The sequence below is a fragment of the Dermacentor silvarum genome, chromosome 1 (genome assembly GCF_013339745.2).
Source record: "Dermacentor silvarum isolate Dsil-2018 chromosome 1, BIME_Dsil_1.4, whole genome shotgun sequence".
In the NCBI taxonomy this organism is placed as follows: Eukaryota; Metazoa; Arthropoda; class Arachnida; order Ixodida; family Ixodidae; genus Dermacentor; species Dermacentor silvarum.
Genome location: NC_051154.1, coordinates 224,128,390 through 224,147,867, shown reverse-complemented (window position 1 = coordinate 224,147,867; position 19,478 = coordinate 224,128,390). Strand labels below are relative to the sequence as shown.

The window sequence follows — 19,478 nt, the reverse complement described above, 5'->3', positions numbered from 1 at the left end:
CGTTGGACACATTCCTTCCTTCTCCTGCAACTTCGACTGGTGAATATGCACACGCCACCATTGCCCGAACTGCTTACGTGCAGCAGATAGCCCGTAGTAGACTTGCTGCTTTCCAAAACAATCAGAAGCGCCTTTACAACAAGCGATACTATGACCAACGCTTTCCTCCGGGTGCCCTTGTGCTCCTTTGGACCCCCTTTCAACGTGTGGGCCTTTGTGAAAAGCTCCTTCCTCGCTACACGGGCCCATGCCGCGTCCTTCGACAAGTAACTGACGTCACGTACAAGATTGTGTCCGCCAGTCCCACGACATCTTCTGGTCCGTTGCTCACAGACGTTGTCCACATTTCAAGACTTAAGGATTACCACCCTTCCTCTGCTTTGGATCCTTAGTGGCTCCGTGTCGGCGCTTCTGCCGCCGGGGGTCATGCTACGTGCTATTTGAAGACGATGATGTAGACACTTGGATTTAGTGGGATGTAGCCATAAGCGGTCACTGGCTGATCTGAGAACGATGACGGCCTTGTTTTGATGTTGGCTGGTTTCCATGTTGGCCAGTGCTTGCTACCCCTTGTAAATACACCGTGTAAATAGTTTACCTACTGTGCTTCCACGTAACAAAATGAACGAGTGCATTCAGTACCTGTACAGATGCATTCTTTCACGTTATGATGCCTACAATGCGCTCACTACATTGGACTCCAATGCATACACCTCTTTCACAGAGAGATGATAGCACAGTACTGCATCTACCCTAATTGTTTCCTGAAAAGTGAAACACATTGTTGCAACATATACCCCTTCATGCCTCACCAGCAGTTGTCACCATGGCACTATTGATTTTTGTTGCACTCTTTGTCACCCGCCCCTTATTCCATGCACCCTATAACAGATCCACCACAGATGTCAGTATTTCCAAATGAACTTGCTCACTCTGCACCTTTACCCTCATACTCGTGCATGCGGAAACTCCATTTAAACACAGCAGCGGCAGCAGAGTACGCACATTATCAGCTGGAAGTCTGCCATAGCTTTGAAGAACTGTCTGTGTTCATTTTTTCAGGGTACACAAATCAAATTACTATGTACACCCATGAGCAAAAGTATACGAACCACAGGGTCGCCGAAAAAACAGAATTTCTTCGTAATTAACATGCATAAAAGGTATCACAGATGACATCACATACAGTTAAGATGTCACTCATTAAGTTTATCTTGGATAGGCAGGGGTTGAAGTATTTTTACAGGGAACCATTGCTTAGACAATCCAATAGATAATCCAATAGATAATCCAATAGATAATGCAAAATCTTTAAATTCTGTTTACAAATTACAGCATTTAAACAGAGTACTTAAAGATGGCCCTTAATGTTCACAGAAACCTGCCCTATCGAATCAATGTGTTTATGCACCCCGTCAAAAGCATCTTGGGAACCTACTTAATTGAGTATGTCAGATGCAAGATCAAAAGTTATAGATAAGAGTGAGAAAATAAAAACAAGACCACTACACATTTAGAAGAAAACGAACAAAAAAAAAGGAAGGGGGGTGGGGGAGCACAATAGTAACATGGGCATTGTGTATGTGCAACAAAACAGCTTGCAAGGCTCTGCACAAAGGTGATTTTAGGTGCAAGAGGTTTCGTCCTGCAGAAAAACTTGCAGATGCCAGAAATGTACAATTTTTATAAGTTGTGGGTCTCATATGAAATGTTAGCTTTCAAGCAGAGCACAGATGCATTGAAAAGGAACTAGGTTATTATCTGAATGACATTACACTATAGGAAGAAGAGAGCTTTGACAGTAGTTAAAGTTCAATGTAAGAATCTTAAATACTAGATCTAAACACATATTCCAAAACTCAAGTAGATATCACAATCACAAGTGAACCCTTATAAAGCTGCACATGATGCTTATAGCATTGCTTATGTGCTAATGATTTACAAACCTGCTTGCGGTAGGGAGAAACAATTCCAATGTCAGACTCGCGAACCTTGGTTCGCACTCCATTTTTACCATCCAGCAGGGAAATCACATAGTCCACCACAATCCTGACCTCATCAGGGTTGAAATATGAGGGGTTGTTACACTCCCTCATGTCTTTTCCACAAACACCATGAAAAAGAAGTGGCACACCCTTTGTGGGCAGTCCTTCCCATGTCAACATGCTTTGGGTAATCATCTCATCTGCAAACACCTGGGCAGAAAATAAAATTTTACAAATTGTTTAGCAATTCACTTATTGCTAGGCGTAATAATTATTCTCATGGATATTTTTGTATAATCACTGCTGTCCATATTGTACTAATTCTATGATTGGGTTTAACATTGACAAAACTAAGAATATAAAATATGCTGCAGTGGAGGGCTCCAGTTTATTTAGGATTCCCCGGGTGTTTTTCGCAATGCATCCAGAGCTCAATGCACAAGTGTTTTTGCATTACACTTCCATCTTGACGCGGTTAAGCAGTGGGAAAGAAAACCACTGATCTTGTGCTAACCAAGAAAACACTCAACCAATAAGCCACTGCAGTGGGTTTGTGCATTTTGTAACCATCCAACACAACATCTTATCGAAAGATGACAGTACTGTAATGCTGTAAACAACTTTATTCACGAGTTTCCTACTATTTCAGGTTTACTGTCCAAGCACGATTGTTTGAGTTGTCTCCCAATGTGAAGCTTCACAAAATGAAAGAACTTGCTACTTATTTCAAAAAGTTCATTGAATTAATTTTTCACTAACTGCAGACCATTCATGACAATCACAAAAATTCGCCGGGATAGCGTAACTGAGCTCAGTTATGCAATGCCAGCAAAACGTGGACGCTCTACAGTCTAGTGTCATAGTACAGCCAGCATGGCCGGGGCGTACGGCATGTTTGGCATGGCTGCGGCGTGCGAATAAAATACATCCTACCTCGTGCAAGAGCTGCTAAACCAAGATGCAGCACACGCTAGCTTGGCTGGCCGGCACCATGCAGTCCTACAGTTCGAGTGCACCAAAAAGAGTGCTGAGTTTTGTGTTTTCGCGAAACTTGTGCGCAAAAGTTAATCGCCAAGCTCCTGCGCGGCCACACTCGGCAAGGCAAACTATACAGGGGACAAATTTTCGACGCTCCTGGCATCGCCAGCGCGACATACCCAACTTTACTGGCCACTACCTGGCTAACTGGAAATGCCGGACTAATCTGGACATTAACTCTTCCAAGTTCTGTAAACATATGTGGCATCTCTTAGTGCCTGAACTAAAAAGGCATTAAGTATTCACATATGTATGGTAAGTATCCCGGTGACAACTATGACAGAACACTGAGAAATGCATACAAGAAGCTACAGCTGTTGGCATCTATGCCAGACATAATCCAGAAGGATGGAAAGTTGGGCAAGCCAATTAAAATTATGGTTGGGAAAGTGCAGTAGATGGAGATGAAGAAAGCAAGAAAATAAGCAGCACCATGTTTTCATATTGCTTTCCTTGTCCCCATTTATCACGCTACACCCAACCATGGTCCATAAGGAGAAATATGCAGCAGGATAGCTACTTATACATATTCACATATTAGGTTTAAGTTCAAAGGCCTAGAATAATGTGGCATTCCATATGTTACTGCTCATGGGTGAACGCTATAGCAAAAATCTGTTTGTACCCAGTCAAACAAGTACAAGTCATTCTCTGCATTAATCAAAAGTATAAGAGCAGCATGAAAACATTTACAGGTCACGAAGTCTAAACACAGGACACAATTTCCAAAAGTTAGACAAAGGTTGCATGCCATTAGTCATACCTTCAGTTCAGTATTGTAAAACATCTCATTTGGAACTTTTAAGATGTCTGCATGGCTTCGAAAGTTTCTGAGCAGTTTCGTGACCATGTGTGCATTGTGCTCATCATTCTGCTGGTATGAAGGCAATTTAATAAGTCGCTCCAGTAGGGACACACCTGCATGAACAAACGCCACATCAATAAATCAATTTGATGCTTTGAGGTAACTTCAATGGTAGATAGGGAAATTATATCATTGTTAATTAATTTATCTAGGAAAGACTGAGGGAAGCAGTTTCTGCAGTTGCCCAACTTTTGTGAGTACCCAAGTACCATCACAACAGGTCTGGTACACTCGTGTGCACATATACACACTCACAAAAGTGGGTGGCATACCGGCAAATAATTGATGGGGTTTTATACCTAAAATTTATACCCCATGGTTGTTGGAGGTGCCATAGTGGAAGGCGTCACACTAACTTTGACCACCTGAAGTTCTTTAATGAGGCTGCAGCTTCGAAAGCATAGTTACGAGCAGTTTTAAGAGCAAGTAAACCTGTTTCTTGGAGCAGACTGGGAACAACCCAAATATTATTTCTGAGCACATGGGTGGACCTATGCTCTCACCGTGCAGCTGTGTAGTAGAACCTCATCGATACATTTCTTAAAGGACCAAGGATAAAGTGTGCATAATCTAGGGAAACTTAACATCCAATAATGGTTGCAGCAGCACTGAAGCACTCACACAAAACATAATTTTAAGTTGAATAGAAAGCCAGCAAACTTGAAAATCCATTAAGTAAGGCTAGTTATTATTGCCAAACAGATTGAACGTAAACACTTTCTTTGAAGTGGTTGTAGCTGCGAATCGCACACAATAAAGCATGTGATTTCCATCTAGTGCTTGGGGTCGAATATTTGATAATAACAGCCTCTTTTTGAGCATACGTAGCCTTTTTTCTATTTCTGTGCACTTCAAGTAATTGCACAAGGCATTACAACGGCATCTGCAAACATGGGTATAGGGGGCCCACTTGTACCTTCATTCATCCCATCCTCACTTTTGAAGTTGTAAGGTGTGTTGAAATCGACGACCATAGAATATATCAAAACAGCAATGGTGATCCTACTGTGCCACAAGGCAGGTGCTGCACAGTCACTGTTTTCAGCGGTGACCTATGTAACCAACGTAGGCACCACCGACAGCTGGTGATGCCACTTTGACGGCGCGTCATCACAGTATATGTATAACAACTGGAAAGCGAACGGTAACAAATGGGTAGCTAATACAAATCACCCTCAGGCGCGAATCCAGGGGAGATGTCCGGATGTCCTGACCCCCCCTCAGATTTCTGCATCGCCCCCTCGCTGACAGGGGGATGGCCTTGTCGCAAAAAAAATATGGCCACCAGCATTCTTCAAAAACATTTTTCGCGAGTACCAGTGGTATCAGCCATGTAGAAGTAAAGCTAGCTCGCTCAGAAGCTTAGTTGTATTCCGTCGGGGTGTGGTGTCGCGAAGTTGCCGTAGTTATTTTTTCTCATGAACACCTTGGACCTCCTGGCACCGGCGGTGCCTTACTCGTCCCATCGGCGGCGTCGAATGAATGAGGGGACGTCCCTTTTGCCAAGCACGCCGATGTCCGTGCGAGCGCCTTCACGCCTGATCAACTTGATTGCCCCTTGGGGTGTCATCAGTTGCCTCATTGTCTGTCATTGGTTCCGCGACCAACCTGCTTAATGAAAGATCACTTGCTGAAGTGTTCATATATAGGGTTTGTCCGTAGTGTCAGTGATTATATTGTGAAGCGACTACATATACGTCGCAGCGCGCTAAGACCAGTTGGGATTGGTGGAGGGGGAAGTTAGCTTACGCACGCCTTACTCTCCAGTCGTCTGCGACCATCTGGAGAATAAGGACAAGGTTTTTCGTCAACTCATTTTCATTTACAGTGCAAGCCGTAATGCAGTGCTCGTTGGAACAAAGGATGCCATCGAGTTTTGTGTGAAACTCGGCAAGTCTGCAGTGAAAACTTTTCCTATGATAAAGACAGCTTTTGGCGATAATTGTTTGTTAGAACATTAAGTTTACCGGGGGCACAAGGTTTTTTTAGAAGGTTGTGAAGAGGTCAGCGATGAAGCCCGCACTGTACTGCCATAAACGACCATCACCGACGAAAATGTGACGCACGCGAGAGATTTTTTGTACTCAGACCCTCGTTTGAGTGTCCGTTTAGTGGCACAGACAGTAAACATTCAAAAAAGTACCGTTCACGAGATTCTGACGAATAATTTTCAGATGCGAAATGCGTGCGCGAAGATCTTGCACAAAATGTTAATGGACGACCAACAATCAAGCCGAGTTGAAACATGCCAGGAGGTTTGGGACTTGTGCGAAAGTGACCCCCACGTTTTGGACAATGTCATCACAGGTGACAAGATTTGGGTGTTTGAATACGACCCCGAAACAAAAAGGCAAAGTGCCAAGTGGCACAGCTTGGCATCCCCTCGTCCCAAGGCCAGAATTAGCAAGGCAAAGGTCAAGACCATGCTGATTGTGTTCTTTGACATCAGTGGCCTTGTCCACCACGAGTTTATACCCCATGGCACAACCGTGAATGCCAAATTCAACGTGAAAGTGCTCAAGCGACTCAAACAAAGGATTCATCGCACCCGGCCTGATATCGGGGGCGATTGGAAACTTCACCATGACTACGCACCATGCAACCTGCACCGCCTTCCTCGTGACCCGCTTCCTGGCCGTTTGAAAGACGCCAACGGTTCCCCAGCCACCCTACAGTCCTGACGTGGCTCTCCCAGGCTTCTTTCTGTGCTTGAAAATTCCCATGAAAGGACATCATTTCGTGACAGTTGGCAAAGTCGAAAAGGCTTGCACATAGGCGGAAAGTTTTCATTTTTCCGGGGGGGGGGGGGGGGGGGGCTGGAGCCCGACCAACTTCCCGAAACCAATCCATATATATATATATATATATATATATATATATATATATATACCCTCTGCTAACAATTTTCTATTTCTAGCTTTATGGCGAATGCAATTATATCGACCCTTCAGGCAAATTGTCGCGGTTGTCGTTGCCGTGATGTTCCGCATTAAATCCAAAAGCCATATACATAAGCGACCCTGTGGGTGCGGGACAAATCATGTAACAGTGAGCCGAAAAGGATGGCGGCTTCATGGCATTATTTCCCACACGCTCAATATTCGGGTTAGTTGTAGGTAACGTAATCAAATGCGAATGGGAAAGAGAGCACGCGACTTCTCCTCTAGCCCTGCCGTAGCTGTAAATGACTGTGCGTGGCTGACGCTTATGGGGCCTGCGTGTCATATCTAATTGTTGTTAATCATTGGTGGGTGCAATGATAAAGGGCGACCAGGGATGGCTGCTAACTTCAAGCGCGCTGTCTTCCTTGCCGGGCTGTCTTCCTGTGCCCCTAGTGTTGCAGAGTTAAGAGACAGAGGTCATCGCAGATCACTCACAGAGGCCGTCAGTAGTGGACATAAAAATAGGCAGATAATGATGATGAATCTAATTTTCAGAGTTGCAGTGAATCACGTGGCTGTAGGAACCGTACGCCTCCGCTGCCGGCGTTCTTCACAATGCTTGCGTTGTGAAAGCCATTGCTCGAGGTCATCCAGTGAGGTATTTACAGGTTTACATGGTCCATGCTTACTATGTACACTATGCTTACTATTTTAATTTTATGTAACTGTTTACTACAATTTATATGGCCAGTATAACTAACATATAGATTTGTGTAAGGGCCACACTTTTCTGTCGCGATTTTGACGAGCCTTTCATGGGACCGGGCCATTTGACTTCATTTTTCCAACTACGAGTATCAAATCCGCCGTAAACCTCCGCGATCCCCTCCTCTCGACATCCAGTCACGACGCGCGAAAGTCCGCTGCGCGCGACAACTCGCTGTTGAGCCCGATCAGAATCGGCGCATGGAACGCGATTGCTTCTCGGTTGGATGTCTTTTTTTTAATATTGGCTGTCAAGTTATGGGTGCGGCCCTTACACGAGTGCGATCCTTACACGGATTTACACGGTAAGAATCTTCCTTCGTGTCTTCTACTTCGCTATCACTAATACTGCTTCGCCTTCCCGGCCAAACTGCACTCTTTTTTCATTTTTTAGTACTTTGAGTCCGAGTATAAGCGCTGCTGCGCATGACTTCTATTTATTCCGATTTTGAGTGAATCTGGCTTGGCATCATTTCAGTTACTGAATGAATTCTATATATTAGGTGTTTCAGCGAACAGTTTCCAAAATTTTTAAAGGTGGCCTGTGGCAGATAGTACAATTCTAGTTCATGAGCTCATCTACTCGAAGAGGCGGGCATTACTTGCACAAAAAATTGAAATGCATAGTCAACTGATTAACAAAATTAACCAATTAAGTTTTTAGCTTATGGCCCATGGTGCAATTTACAAATTCCAGCCGTGGAGTGCAGATCCACTTTGAACTAAATCTCAGGCTGACACCAGTGTCGAGATATTAATTCCCTAACTTTGCGGAGAAATACACTGGCGTACCAGTCACTTTCTCAACATAGTGTTTTATGCATCAAAGCACAAAAGTATGAAAAGAACAAATTATAGGATTTTACGTGCCAAAACCACGATCTGATTATGAGGCACGCCGTAGTGGAGGACTCTGGAATAATTTAGACCACCTGGGGTTTTTTAACGTGCACCTAAATCTAAGTATACGGGTGTTCTAGCATTTCGCCCCATCGAAATGCAGCTGCCGTGACCGTTATTTGATCCCGCGACCTCATGCTTAGCAGTACAACACCATAGCCACTAAACAACCACGGCGGGTAAGCACAAAAGTAACTGGAACACCAATGCATTTCTCCGCAATGTTCGGGAATTTTCTCGAAACTGGTGCCATCCTGAGAATTAGTTCCTAGTGCATCCACCTTGCGGATTCCACGACTAGAATTTGTAAATTGTAACACGGGCCATAAGTTAATATGTTGAAAACCTAATTGGTGATTTTTTTGATTAGTCGATTATGCATTTCAATTTTTTGTGCAAGTAATGTCCACCTCTTCGAGTAGACCTTTAATGTCCATCTCTTCGAGCAACCTTTAAAAATTTTTTTGAAAGTGTTTGCTGAAACACCCTGTATTTATGGCCTCTGCATGTAACAGGCGATGTTTCCATCCCTAATGCGTAAATGTTGTAAATAATTAGAAGAGCTTTTTTTTCTTTTATTTTGTCACCAGTCGTTAGCATTGCCTACTGGAAAGAGAATCAATATTGAGACACATATCACTCACGTGCTTTTCACACGCCGTTGATAGAAGACTGCCGAAAGGGTCACTGAAGTCTGCAGGTTTTTTTCAGGGTCAAAAAAGCACGCAAAGTAATTTGAAGTGAGGTGAACATACATCAGCATATCCATTGTCTAGGTATAGGCTATCCGTTTAGTTGGCTACCTCCTTTCTTTAAAAAAATATAATAAACTTTGTCCTTTGTACTTATATATTTAAATATATTGTGTCTGTGCATGGTGTTTTTCTCAGCGGAAATCTTTAAAAAAATGTTAAAGTGAGGAAACACAGATGAGGTAGCCGTCACTGGTGCTTCTAATGTGCTTGTCCTCCTATTGTCAGGATTTGCCGAAATAAAGCGAAAGTATAAATTAAAAGCGGTGCACGTCCACGCCAACAATGGTGCCGTAAGCTTTTAGCCACCACAAAAGTGAAAAGGTAGAGGCAACGCAAGAGAATCCTCAAATTATGTGGGTAACATAAATTATGTGGGTAATGACACTTTAGAGGTGGGGGGGGGGGGGGGGGTAGGCTACGGATCTCCGGGGGGCTGAGATTCCGGAAGGGGCTTGAGCCCCGGAGCCCCCCCGTAGTCGGTGCCTATGGGCTTGCACCAAGGCTCTAAAGGACATTCCTAAAGAGGCCTACCGGGACGCCTTCGATGGTTGGAAATCTCGCTAGAAGCAATGTAACAATGCAGGAGGAGCCTATTTTGAAACGTTTTATTGTGTTGTACCGATCTGATCAATAATTTCTTTTTAATCGACTCACTGACATTACTTTTTGGACAAACCCTGTATAAACAATAACTAACAGCTAAACTAAGAACTACGCATGGGCAACTTTTTTTAACTGTAGCCCTCATTGTGATCACAGTTACACGTTGACAATATCCAGTACGAGCGCAGTACGCTACAAGTTTTTCATTGTAACTTCGCAGTTGTTGTCGTTGTCGTACATTAAGCATAGGAGGCTCAAAGCCGCCGGATCCGTTTATCTGAGTGGGCGTTTTTGCGGAGCGGGGCGAAGCCTCGAGCAGCGGCTGCGAAGTGGGGGAGCGTGACGTCAGCAGCCAACGCCAGCGCGCGGGCCAAGGATGGCGTCGTGTGGTTAGAGAAACGGGAGCAGATGCGTGCCTTGTGTAAAAGGATGGCGTCGTGTGGGAAACAAAACATGAAGACGCTGGCTCGCGCTCTCGGCTACTACATCACAACGTTCTTTTTGTAGGTGGCGTCGCGAGTCTTCATACGCGGTGATTCGCATATCGTAAACGACCAGCGTAGTGGTTGCCACGTTGGAGCTCCAAAGCAAACGAAGGTGGCTCAGCCGAACACAAAGAATCTCCTTAAGGAAAACAAGGTGTCCTAACAGAACTCCAAAGACGGACCCGTGCTTACGCATTTAAAACGAGCCTGCAACAGATCATCCCAAATTTTATTTTAAGAAACAATACGGGCTAGATGTACCAGGTGTTCAAAATTAAGCTTTATGGTTTTCTTAAAATTAGGCACTGGGAGGCACATGAAGACCACCTGCACAAATAAGTCATGTGGCCAGGGGGGCACAAAGTGAGATCATAATTATCGCTGTCAGCAGCCCAATTAACTAAAATTGAACAATTAACTTTTTATTGACTGCAGTAAGAAACACGACGAAGTTTTCAATACAAACATACCCACTTATTGCAGTCGACAAAAATAATTGTTCAATTTTAGTTAATTGGGCTGCTCACAGCAATTATTATCTCACTGTGCCCCCCTGGCTACATAGCTTATTTGCACAGGTGGTGTTCGCGTGCCTCCCAGTGCCCAATTTTAAGAAAAGCATAAAGATTAGTTTTGAACACCCGGCATTATCAGGCACAGCCGCCAAGCACATGGCTGTATTGGGTAACGTCCTTTTCCTATAAGCTCGGAGAAACCGATACCTGGCTTCGCTACAGGTCTTCCTCTTTCTGGTGTTTTACGTGCCAAAACCAGTTCTGATTATGAGGCACGCCGTAGTGGAAGGCTCCGGATTAATTGTGACCACCTGGGGTTCTTTAACGTGCACTACAACGTTTTTGCATTTCGCCTCCATCGAAATGCGGCCGCCACTGCCGGGATTCGATCCCGCGATCTTGTGCTCAGCAGCACAACGCCTGAGCTGACTGAGCCACCACGGTGGACTGCAGGTGTTGCTCTAGACGTATAAAACTTTAGTTTATCATGAGCAGAAACAGTGAATTTCGGTAAATAAGAAAGGCTACTATCATCATCATCATCATTGACAGAAGCTGGTGATCCTTGTGTAGTAGCAGTTCGTGAACTTAGCTACACAGATTCATTCCATTTCTTAAAATGCCAGTCACTATTTTTGCAGCCAACTACTGCACACGTCTGTACCGTTCCACATTTTGCAGCATGAATGGAGCACAGTTAGGGATCACACAGTTGCATTCGCGACAGTTGATCACTTAGTGGCAGTGTAGAAGCAGTAACGGTTTCGAATTCGCTTGAGGCAACGTGTGACACGTCGCCGGAAGTGCCGTCTCTTTCCTCTAGAGCAAACTACTCCACAAAAGCAGGGACAAGAGCTTGTGAATTTAAGGTCACTCAGTAGGTGACAATGCATTACAGGGTAACGGCAACAAAATTACACTTGATCATAAACTGGTAGTATACTATTTAAGTAATCTGGGAAAACAGCTGGTCTAGTAATCACCTATTTTTTTTAATTACTAGGCTTAAGTAGTAACTTAGATAACACGAGCAAAGTGTATATGACGCAGGTCCCAGATTGCACACATGTGCTAATGCCACTGCAACACCTGAGCACCCATGCAGCTGCTGGTTCTCAACTCTCTCGATTCTGTCTTATTCCTAGTGCACAATTATGGTGGCAATAAAAAAATTTATCAAAAACAAGATTTTTGCTAAATTTTTAGATTGTTCCACTCTTATTCCAAATGCAGCGTATTGCATGGAAGGAAGGAAGGAAAACATTTATCTGGTCCTGCAAGTTGTGAGTTGCCTCACAACTGGACGGCCCATAGTTGCTCAGTCAGGTCCGGGCTGCGAATCGCTGCCTTTAGCCTGTCCCAACCCTTGGCGGAATTTTCGTTGGTTTGGTTGCACGACCAGAGCATGTGTTTTAAGAACACATACTTTGGTTGTGCAACCGAACCAACGAAAATTTCGCCAAGGATCTAAGAACACATGCTCTGGTTGTGCAACCTAACCAACGAAAATTTCGCCAAGAATCGGGACAGGCTAAAGCCAGCGATTCGCAGCCCGGACCTGACCAAGCTACTATGGGCCGTAAGTATACTATGAGAAACAAACCACTTTCATATAGTTTAAAATGTTGGGGCAGTAGACCCTGTCTGGACTTAATTTTATCACTTAAGTGAAATTTATATTTCATGTATGTGAATTACACACAGCCATTTATCTTCAATCTTGTTCTTGATTTTGCCAATGTCAGCTTTGCCGACATCAGTTGACAGTGTCGATTTTGGCATTTGACAGTGTCGATTTGGCTTTTGGCATCGTTGATCACAATTGTTACTAATCGTTGTTTGAATAAGTTTCCAGTTGTGTTTTTAGTTGTATTCTCATGTTCTACGTTTATGATGGAGACCTGGGTTTCTCTACTATTAGGTACTTGTACAAGTGAAGCTTTCTTTGCCTGCTTTCCTAGGTTTCACATGGCTGCCTGGCTGCTGTGTGCCGAGTGCTGTTGGGTTGGTCACTATCTCGGCAGATATATTTGAGGATATGTATGCGAAGGTTATATGAAACTACCACAAAAGTGGCTTATACAACCCTGTATACTGACCAAGTATGTAGATAATTATGTTAATTATTGCATTAACTTACTACATAAAACCTGAACATAGGTCCGCTCACAGACATCTCTAAGGCACACCAATCTGTTGGTGTGCCTTAGAGATGTGTGCCTAAGAAATGGTGAAATACATTTAATGGATTCTTGGATTTACTTTATTTTCTTTGATTTAGCTACTAAGTATGTGCGTATGCCCATTGGAAAATATGCCAGAATGGGCATGTCCCACTACGATTCCTACATAAAACTTGAACATTTCCTGTTGGCCCACAGATATTGCTAAAAAGCATCTATTTGTAAATATAATGGTTAATTATATTTCATGGATTATTTTTATTTAGCCATTCGGTATGTGCCACTGGGATTATGGCCGCCAATCTTCCAGATGTCGCACTGTGACAAAAGAGGTATGGAAGTGCAGAATTTTGCTCGATACGTGTCATACTTTTCTGTGCATACACCTGTCATCACCATTCTTCTCTCAGCAAGCATCATACATCATCTTCATCCTTGCGACATCGCTGTGTATACACCTCGCACTGTACGTCCACTTCAATTGGAGTTTGCGTTTCAGCATAGCTTGTGAACGATGCAGTGCATAAACAAAAATTGCATGACAATAAAGTTGCGACCTTTGCGGTAGATAAACAAAAACGTTCCATGAGATTACTCGTTGCATAGGATGAAAGTAAATAAAATTGTATGCATCGCTTTTAGCATTTAGTTGACCGCTTTACTAAAGTTTCGCTACCCATAGATTCCAACATCTGCATTGGATCTGCTTAATTTTTTCGGAAGTTCTTTTGTTGTTCAAGATCTGGCCCTGGTTACACTATAGTTTGCTTTCGCACATTTTTGTATGTTCTTTTTTTTTTGCTTTTTTGCCTTTGTTGCATGTGTGCATAATCGCTCTACCTCGTAATGCCTCATCTAGTGTAATGCCCACTGGGTGATAAGTAGGTATGTGAATAAATAAAATACAGGAAAAAAGAAAATGTCCGTGCAGTTTGCGGCAACATTGTTAAGAAGAGGAATCCCAATGCACCAACATATACACAACTATTTACATGTGAAAGGCTAGTCCTGTTCAAATGCATCGTAACAATATCAATGGCTTCTCTCATGAATGTCAACAAATCAAGGTGTTGGAGGCATTGTATGGGTCTTTAAACTTATTTCACAATCGTAACAGCGTGAAGTATGGCCACAAAATATGAGAACACCTAACCTCACCGTGATTGGTCGCATAGACATGTGCGAAATACTAGGAAGAACCAACATTTGCCTGCAGCACCGGAAAGTTATGTAATTAGAGTTGGCAATGCTCAGATTTCCATGATTAGTTTTAGTGCACTTTTTTCTAGGTCTGATATTTGCTGTAAAGCGTTATGTTGCAGGAATCATTAGACCAAAAAGGGTTAAAACATTAAATGTGCCATTGTGAGCATCTCGCAGCATACATGGGCAGTGCATACCCAGGTTGTAAGATAAGCAGAGATGATTTCGGATGACTGGACCCAGTTGCATAGGGTCCCCGGACAGAATAATGTGTCCCCCTGTACCACTCTTGTCAGGCTTCCAAGCATCCAGCAGACCCATCAGAGGGATGTCACACTCGGGCTCCAAAGCATGGCCAGCCTCATCCACAATCACATGGGTGAAATGGTTGACAGGCAAGCCTGCCGAGACCAACCTGCAGAGTATGCACACCATGCTGACACTAGCACATGTGAAAGAGAAAGGAGATGAAAAAACACATACTTTGACGAAGTGACCAGAGTGACCACAATGATCCTGTACTTTTTCAACTCTGAAGCAGTGTAATGACGTTCACTTTCACCGTCCAAAAAATTGCAGCACTTCTAAGGAAAACAATAGAACATGCATACTTCATGAAAATAATCCCCTTCGGGGAAACAGCTTCTCAGCGAACATAGTGACAACATGCCAGCCCACTACATTTATGAAATTTACAATATATTAAGCACACATGCAGAGATCTTATGGAATGTGTGGCCTACCTTTAGTTTCTTCGAAATTTTCTCAGGGTGGACAGAAGAAGAGTACAATCGAAGCATTTGTGATGGCATCACGTGATCCAAAAGCCGCTCAGCTAACAAATCACTTGCACTGTTTGAGGGAGCAGTGATCAGAATACGACTGGATGGGATCAGCGTGCATATCTGCAGTAACAATATTAGACTTATTCCAACATTTCCACACAAAGCAGCATAAAAGAGGCAAGATGAATATACAAAAATGTATAATAAAGGCCACAGGCTATATAAGCGCTGCAAAAGAAAACTGCCTACCTGTTTAATTGCTTCTACTAGAGTGACTGTCTTCCCTGTACCAGGAGGACCGAACAGAAGGTACGGATAAGGGCGATGCAAACCTAACAACATATCACGGACAGCTTTGGACTGCTCTCGATTCTCTTGTACCTTCTTGTTGAAAAACCTGTTTTGTGACATGCAGAAGACAAGTGAATTAACTGAAATATTAGCTGCCAGGAACAGGATTATTACCTCAGATCAGACAGTTCCAGTGCAGGTTTTGATGGTAAAGAGCTGCTGGGAAAAATGAAACTCCAGAGGCTTCGTTTCTTGCATGTATCAAGAGACTGATGCATCCGCATTAACGGTATTCGATTGAATGTAAAGCGGATGTCAAACTTCATTCCTTTGACGTAAACGAGCTGGAACCTGTGCATACACATGGCAAGAGCAGCGTAAATATTTGTCACAAGACTATTCTTCGTAAATTAAAACAGCTGCAAAAGTATGCACTCACTTTTCACTGACCCTGACCGTAATGTGCATGCCATCTGTTTTGTGGACAATTGCTTCATACTCGGTCACTGAAGCAGTATGAAGCAAGGTTATCCTTGAAGAGCAACGAATAAACAACCTGTTTCCTTTAATAACTGAGGGGCGTCCTTCTGTTGCACCAGGTACCTAGAAGAAAAATGCATTCGTCACACAGTGCACTGTGCGACGTCCTGCTACACTGCTCAGTAATCATGTTGGATGATAAAGTTGTTGCTGATATATAAGCTACGCCCTGCATAGTTGCACTGAGATGTAAAGAAGGTGTGGTTTTAGAGGTGATAAAGGCATCAATGCAGTAAATAAGTAACCCTAGTAACCACTAATATTCACTATTGCCATTGAAGGAGGATGAAATGGTTACAAAAATAGGATGGAAACCCCCTACCATGGACAAAATTGTTCTTTGTGGGATAAAACAACCTCTGCTGGACACATAGTGGGAGCCCAAAAGTAAGTTATGCATATGAACATAAAAATAGGACATTGGGTTTCAACAACAGAAGTAATCATCTGTATTCTCTCTTGATTTCTACAGAACACAAATTTCACACATTTTTCATAAACACATGGAGAGGTCAAATTCAACCTATCACATACACTCAACTCAAACACTTAGCCTTACCTTGTTCTCACTTTTATGCCAACAAAATTTGGGCCACATATTGATGCTGATACTTTAAAAGAAAGGAGTGAAATTCTAACACTCAGTTGTGCCAGTTATTAAAAAAATTTTCTACGACATGTGGTTGATCAGGTGAAACTGCAAGTATCTCTTAATGTGGAACTTTCATTTAAGTTTCGTAACACCGCAAAAACAACACTGACAAAAGGAAGAAAAACATGGCAACATGGAATTGTGTTGCCGTGTCTTTCTTACTTTTGTTTGGGTTGCTTTTGCACTGTTACAAAATGTACCATGAATCCTGACCAACTTGCCCACCTTGTTAACTTCCTCCAGTAGAACTTTCAGTTTTGCAACAACTGTTATAGGTATTCAGCTTCATGAGAATACATGTCCTTGTGACGTGTCCCCTTAGTTGTTGAAAAGATAGATGCAAAATATGTTAGCGTTTCCAGTGAAGTGTCCTACGGATATTTTGCCTGCCATTTTTGATATGCATGTGACAAGGGCAGAGCAAATTTGTACATATTTTCAAGTATAAACACTCAAACTATGTGCACATCCAATAGTGTACATTTTATGGTTATCCTTCAGATGTATGACTCAATCGTAATCAATTGAAGGTAATGATTTCCCACTTGGCTGGAACCAAGTCCAATTGGACTCAATTGGTTTCACTTTGATTCAATTGTAACCAGTTAGAAGTAAGGATTTTCCAATTGGTTCCTATTGGTGCCAGTTGATTCCTATTGGAAAAGACAATTGAAGTCAATTGTTTTTTTTGTTTTTTTTGACTGGGAGGGTTACTCTTGCATGAACAAAACAACTTAAAAACAACCATCAGCTAACACATATCAAAGGATTCAAGTTTGCCTGCATGGTCACTCTTCAAAATAGCCGCTTTAAAATGAAGCAGAGGGTTTGAGTCTGGCAATGTGTACCATCAAGTTTATTACTGCTGCTACTTAAGAAACAAAGAAAACTGCGGGCCTGCTCTGCATGCAGAACCTGGACCAGTATGTTCAAGAAATGTGTTTACCATTGTTTCAAGGGATTTTTGCAAGAATACAACAGAGCCAGATGCTTTGTGCGCAGCATTACCTCACGCTTCAAGAGTACTGGTTCATAAGGACTAGACTTGCTTGTGTAAATGACTTATCACCCTTCGTATTCAGCGTTGGTTCAACGTGACAGCATTACCTTGTGTTAACAAGCCAATCACACACAGCTTGAAAGCATTAACTAGGAGCTGTGTTGTCACTAAACTGGTTCCAGCACATTGTTCAAGAAAGTGTTAGAGACTAAGTGCCTTGATGTAAAAAGGAAAGTTTTTACGCCTTCTTTAACACGGAAAGAGAAAGCCCCCTAAATGATCAAGTCAGTTAAATGCTGAAGATGCTTCAAGGATTTCCCATTCTCCTGAACTGATTGCTTGATCATACTTTCCATTAATAAAAGTTACTGCTATTCTAACATATGCTCACACACGTCATGTTTGAACTCTTTACCTGCTTACAAGCAAAATTAAGGAAAAAGCAGCCCAACATTACCTCTAAGGCAAACAGTCCAGAGCCACATTGTTGCACCAAGACGTCAATCATGTCATATGTCCGGATGTCAACACTCATTTGAACTTCTTCAAGGTAGAGAAGTGTTGTAAAATACTTATAATAACTTTCTTTAGACAATGGTTCATCTAGATGTTTCCTGGAATAAATAAACAACACTTTTGATTTTGAAGAGTTGTGTGTTGATTCTGCACTCTGTAGAATCCTTTACATGTCCTTAGGGCAACCTGAATTAGAACTAACTTCACTTACAGAAAACACTGTGCCACAAATAAGCTTGTTGCAAGCATGCTCGGTTGCTACGAGGATGAGATCGAGAGATGCGCACCTTAGATATGCTTCAAACAATAAAAGATGCTGCAAACTTTTTATTATTATTATTACTTTCACCACAGTTTGGTTGCTATAAAGGGTCGAGTCCTTTACAATTTAGTGCTGACGGCTCTTTCTACCCACTTCTCTAGTCGCAAGCAGTTCTATTCATGCTGGTGTGCCATCTGACAAATCTGTTCTCATCCTTCCAATGCATTTTGTCCTGTATGCTTTCAGAGTAAAGCACTAGTGTCAGTGCTTGAAGTGCAGTTTAATCAGCTAATAAAGTGTTATCTTTATAAAAGAATGTACTGGTACACTTCTATCTCTAAAATCCCAGGCATTTAGCAGTCCATGGCACACAGTATAACTTGGAAATGTCTTTATGAAACCGTTTTTTCAATGGAGACTGCCTCGAAGGGCGTTTGAAAATTCTGATTTGCTGAATGCTCTCCTAATAAACTGCTTCATGCAGCTACTGTGTGCATGCGCCCATGTTTCTCAGCATCTGGTTGCAATTATTTTGAGAGTACCATTTGTGACAGATTATCATTGGCTGTATGAAACACAGTGTCCGCTTAAAATGTTTTTATTGATTTGTTTACAGACAGTAGAAGGAAAATCTTAACATTCTGTAGCACTGATCAAACCTATCACATGATGCTAGCACTCCTTCAAAACAAATGAACAATTAGTTTAGCGACACTACAACTAGGCATCACCACAAATAAATGTTTTCTTCTTATAACTAGAATCTAAAAATGAAAAATTAAATGCTGGGGTTTTACGTGCCATAACAACCATCTGATTATGAGGGACGCCGTAATGGGGGACTTCGGATTAATTTTGACCACCTGGGATTCTTTAATGAGCCCCTAATGCACAGGGCACAGGCAGTTTTGCATTTCACCCCCATCGAAATGCGGCCGCCGCGGCCGGGATTTGCTCCCGCGAGCTCGTGCTTAGCAGCGCAACACCATAGCTGCTAAGCCACTGTGGCACAGCCTAACGTCTACAGGCATCCGGATTTGATGTAGTCAATATGCAGCACACATCATGCTATAGGGGCAAATTTTATTCCCAAGAGTTAAAATTGGCAAACAATAAAAATTGGAACTCTGATTCAGTCTTTACGAGAAAAAAAAAAAGGAACAAACTAAATTGCAGTACATATTTAGTACATCCATTGCAGAGAAAAGTGCAAAGGCCAGACGATCTAGTTTGGTCCTTCAAGGATGTAAATA

General features: G+C 42.6%; 1 protein-coding gene across 2 annotated transcripts in view; it reads right to left on the bottom strand.

Annotated features, from left to right (window-relative positions):
• LOC119436825 (putative helicase MOV-10) overlaps positions 1-19,478 on the bottom strand; it is a 43,090-nt gene that overhangs the window by 6,295 nt on the left and 17,317 nt on the right. For both annotated transcript variants that reach the window (XM_037703817.2, XM_049660002.1), the window contains exons 4-12: positions 17,905-18,061; positions 15,695-15,858; positions 15,430-15,606; positions 15,214-15,361; positions 14,923-15,084; positions 14,663-14,763; positions 14,377-14,594; positions 3,787-3,941; positions 1,947-2,195 (exon numbers count right to left, since the gene is read on the bottom strand). In XM_037703817.2, coding sequence (XP_037559745.1) covers positions 1,947-2,195; positions 3,787-3,941; positions 14,377-14,594; positions 14,663-14,763; positions 14,923-15,084; positions 15,214-15,361; positions 15,430-15,606; positions 15,695-15,858; positions 17,905-18,061 — 1,531 coding nt within the window. The remainder of the gene's footprint in view (positions 1-1,946; positions 2,196-3,786; positions 3,942-14,376; positions 14,595-14,662; positions 14,764-14,922; positions 15,085-15,213; positions 15,362-15,429; positions 15,607-15,694; positions 15,859-17,904; positions 18,062-19,478) is intronic.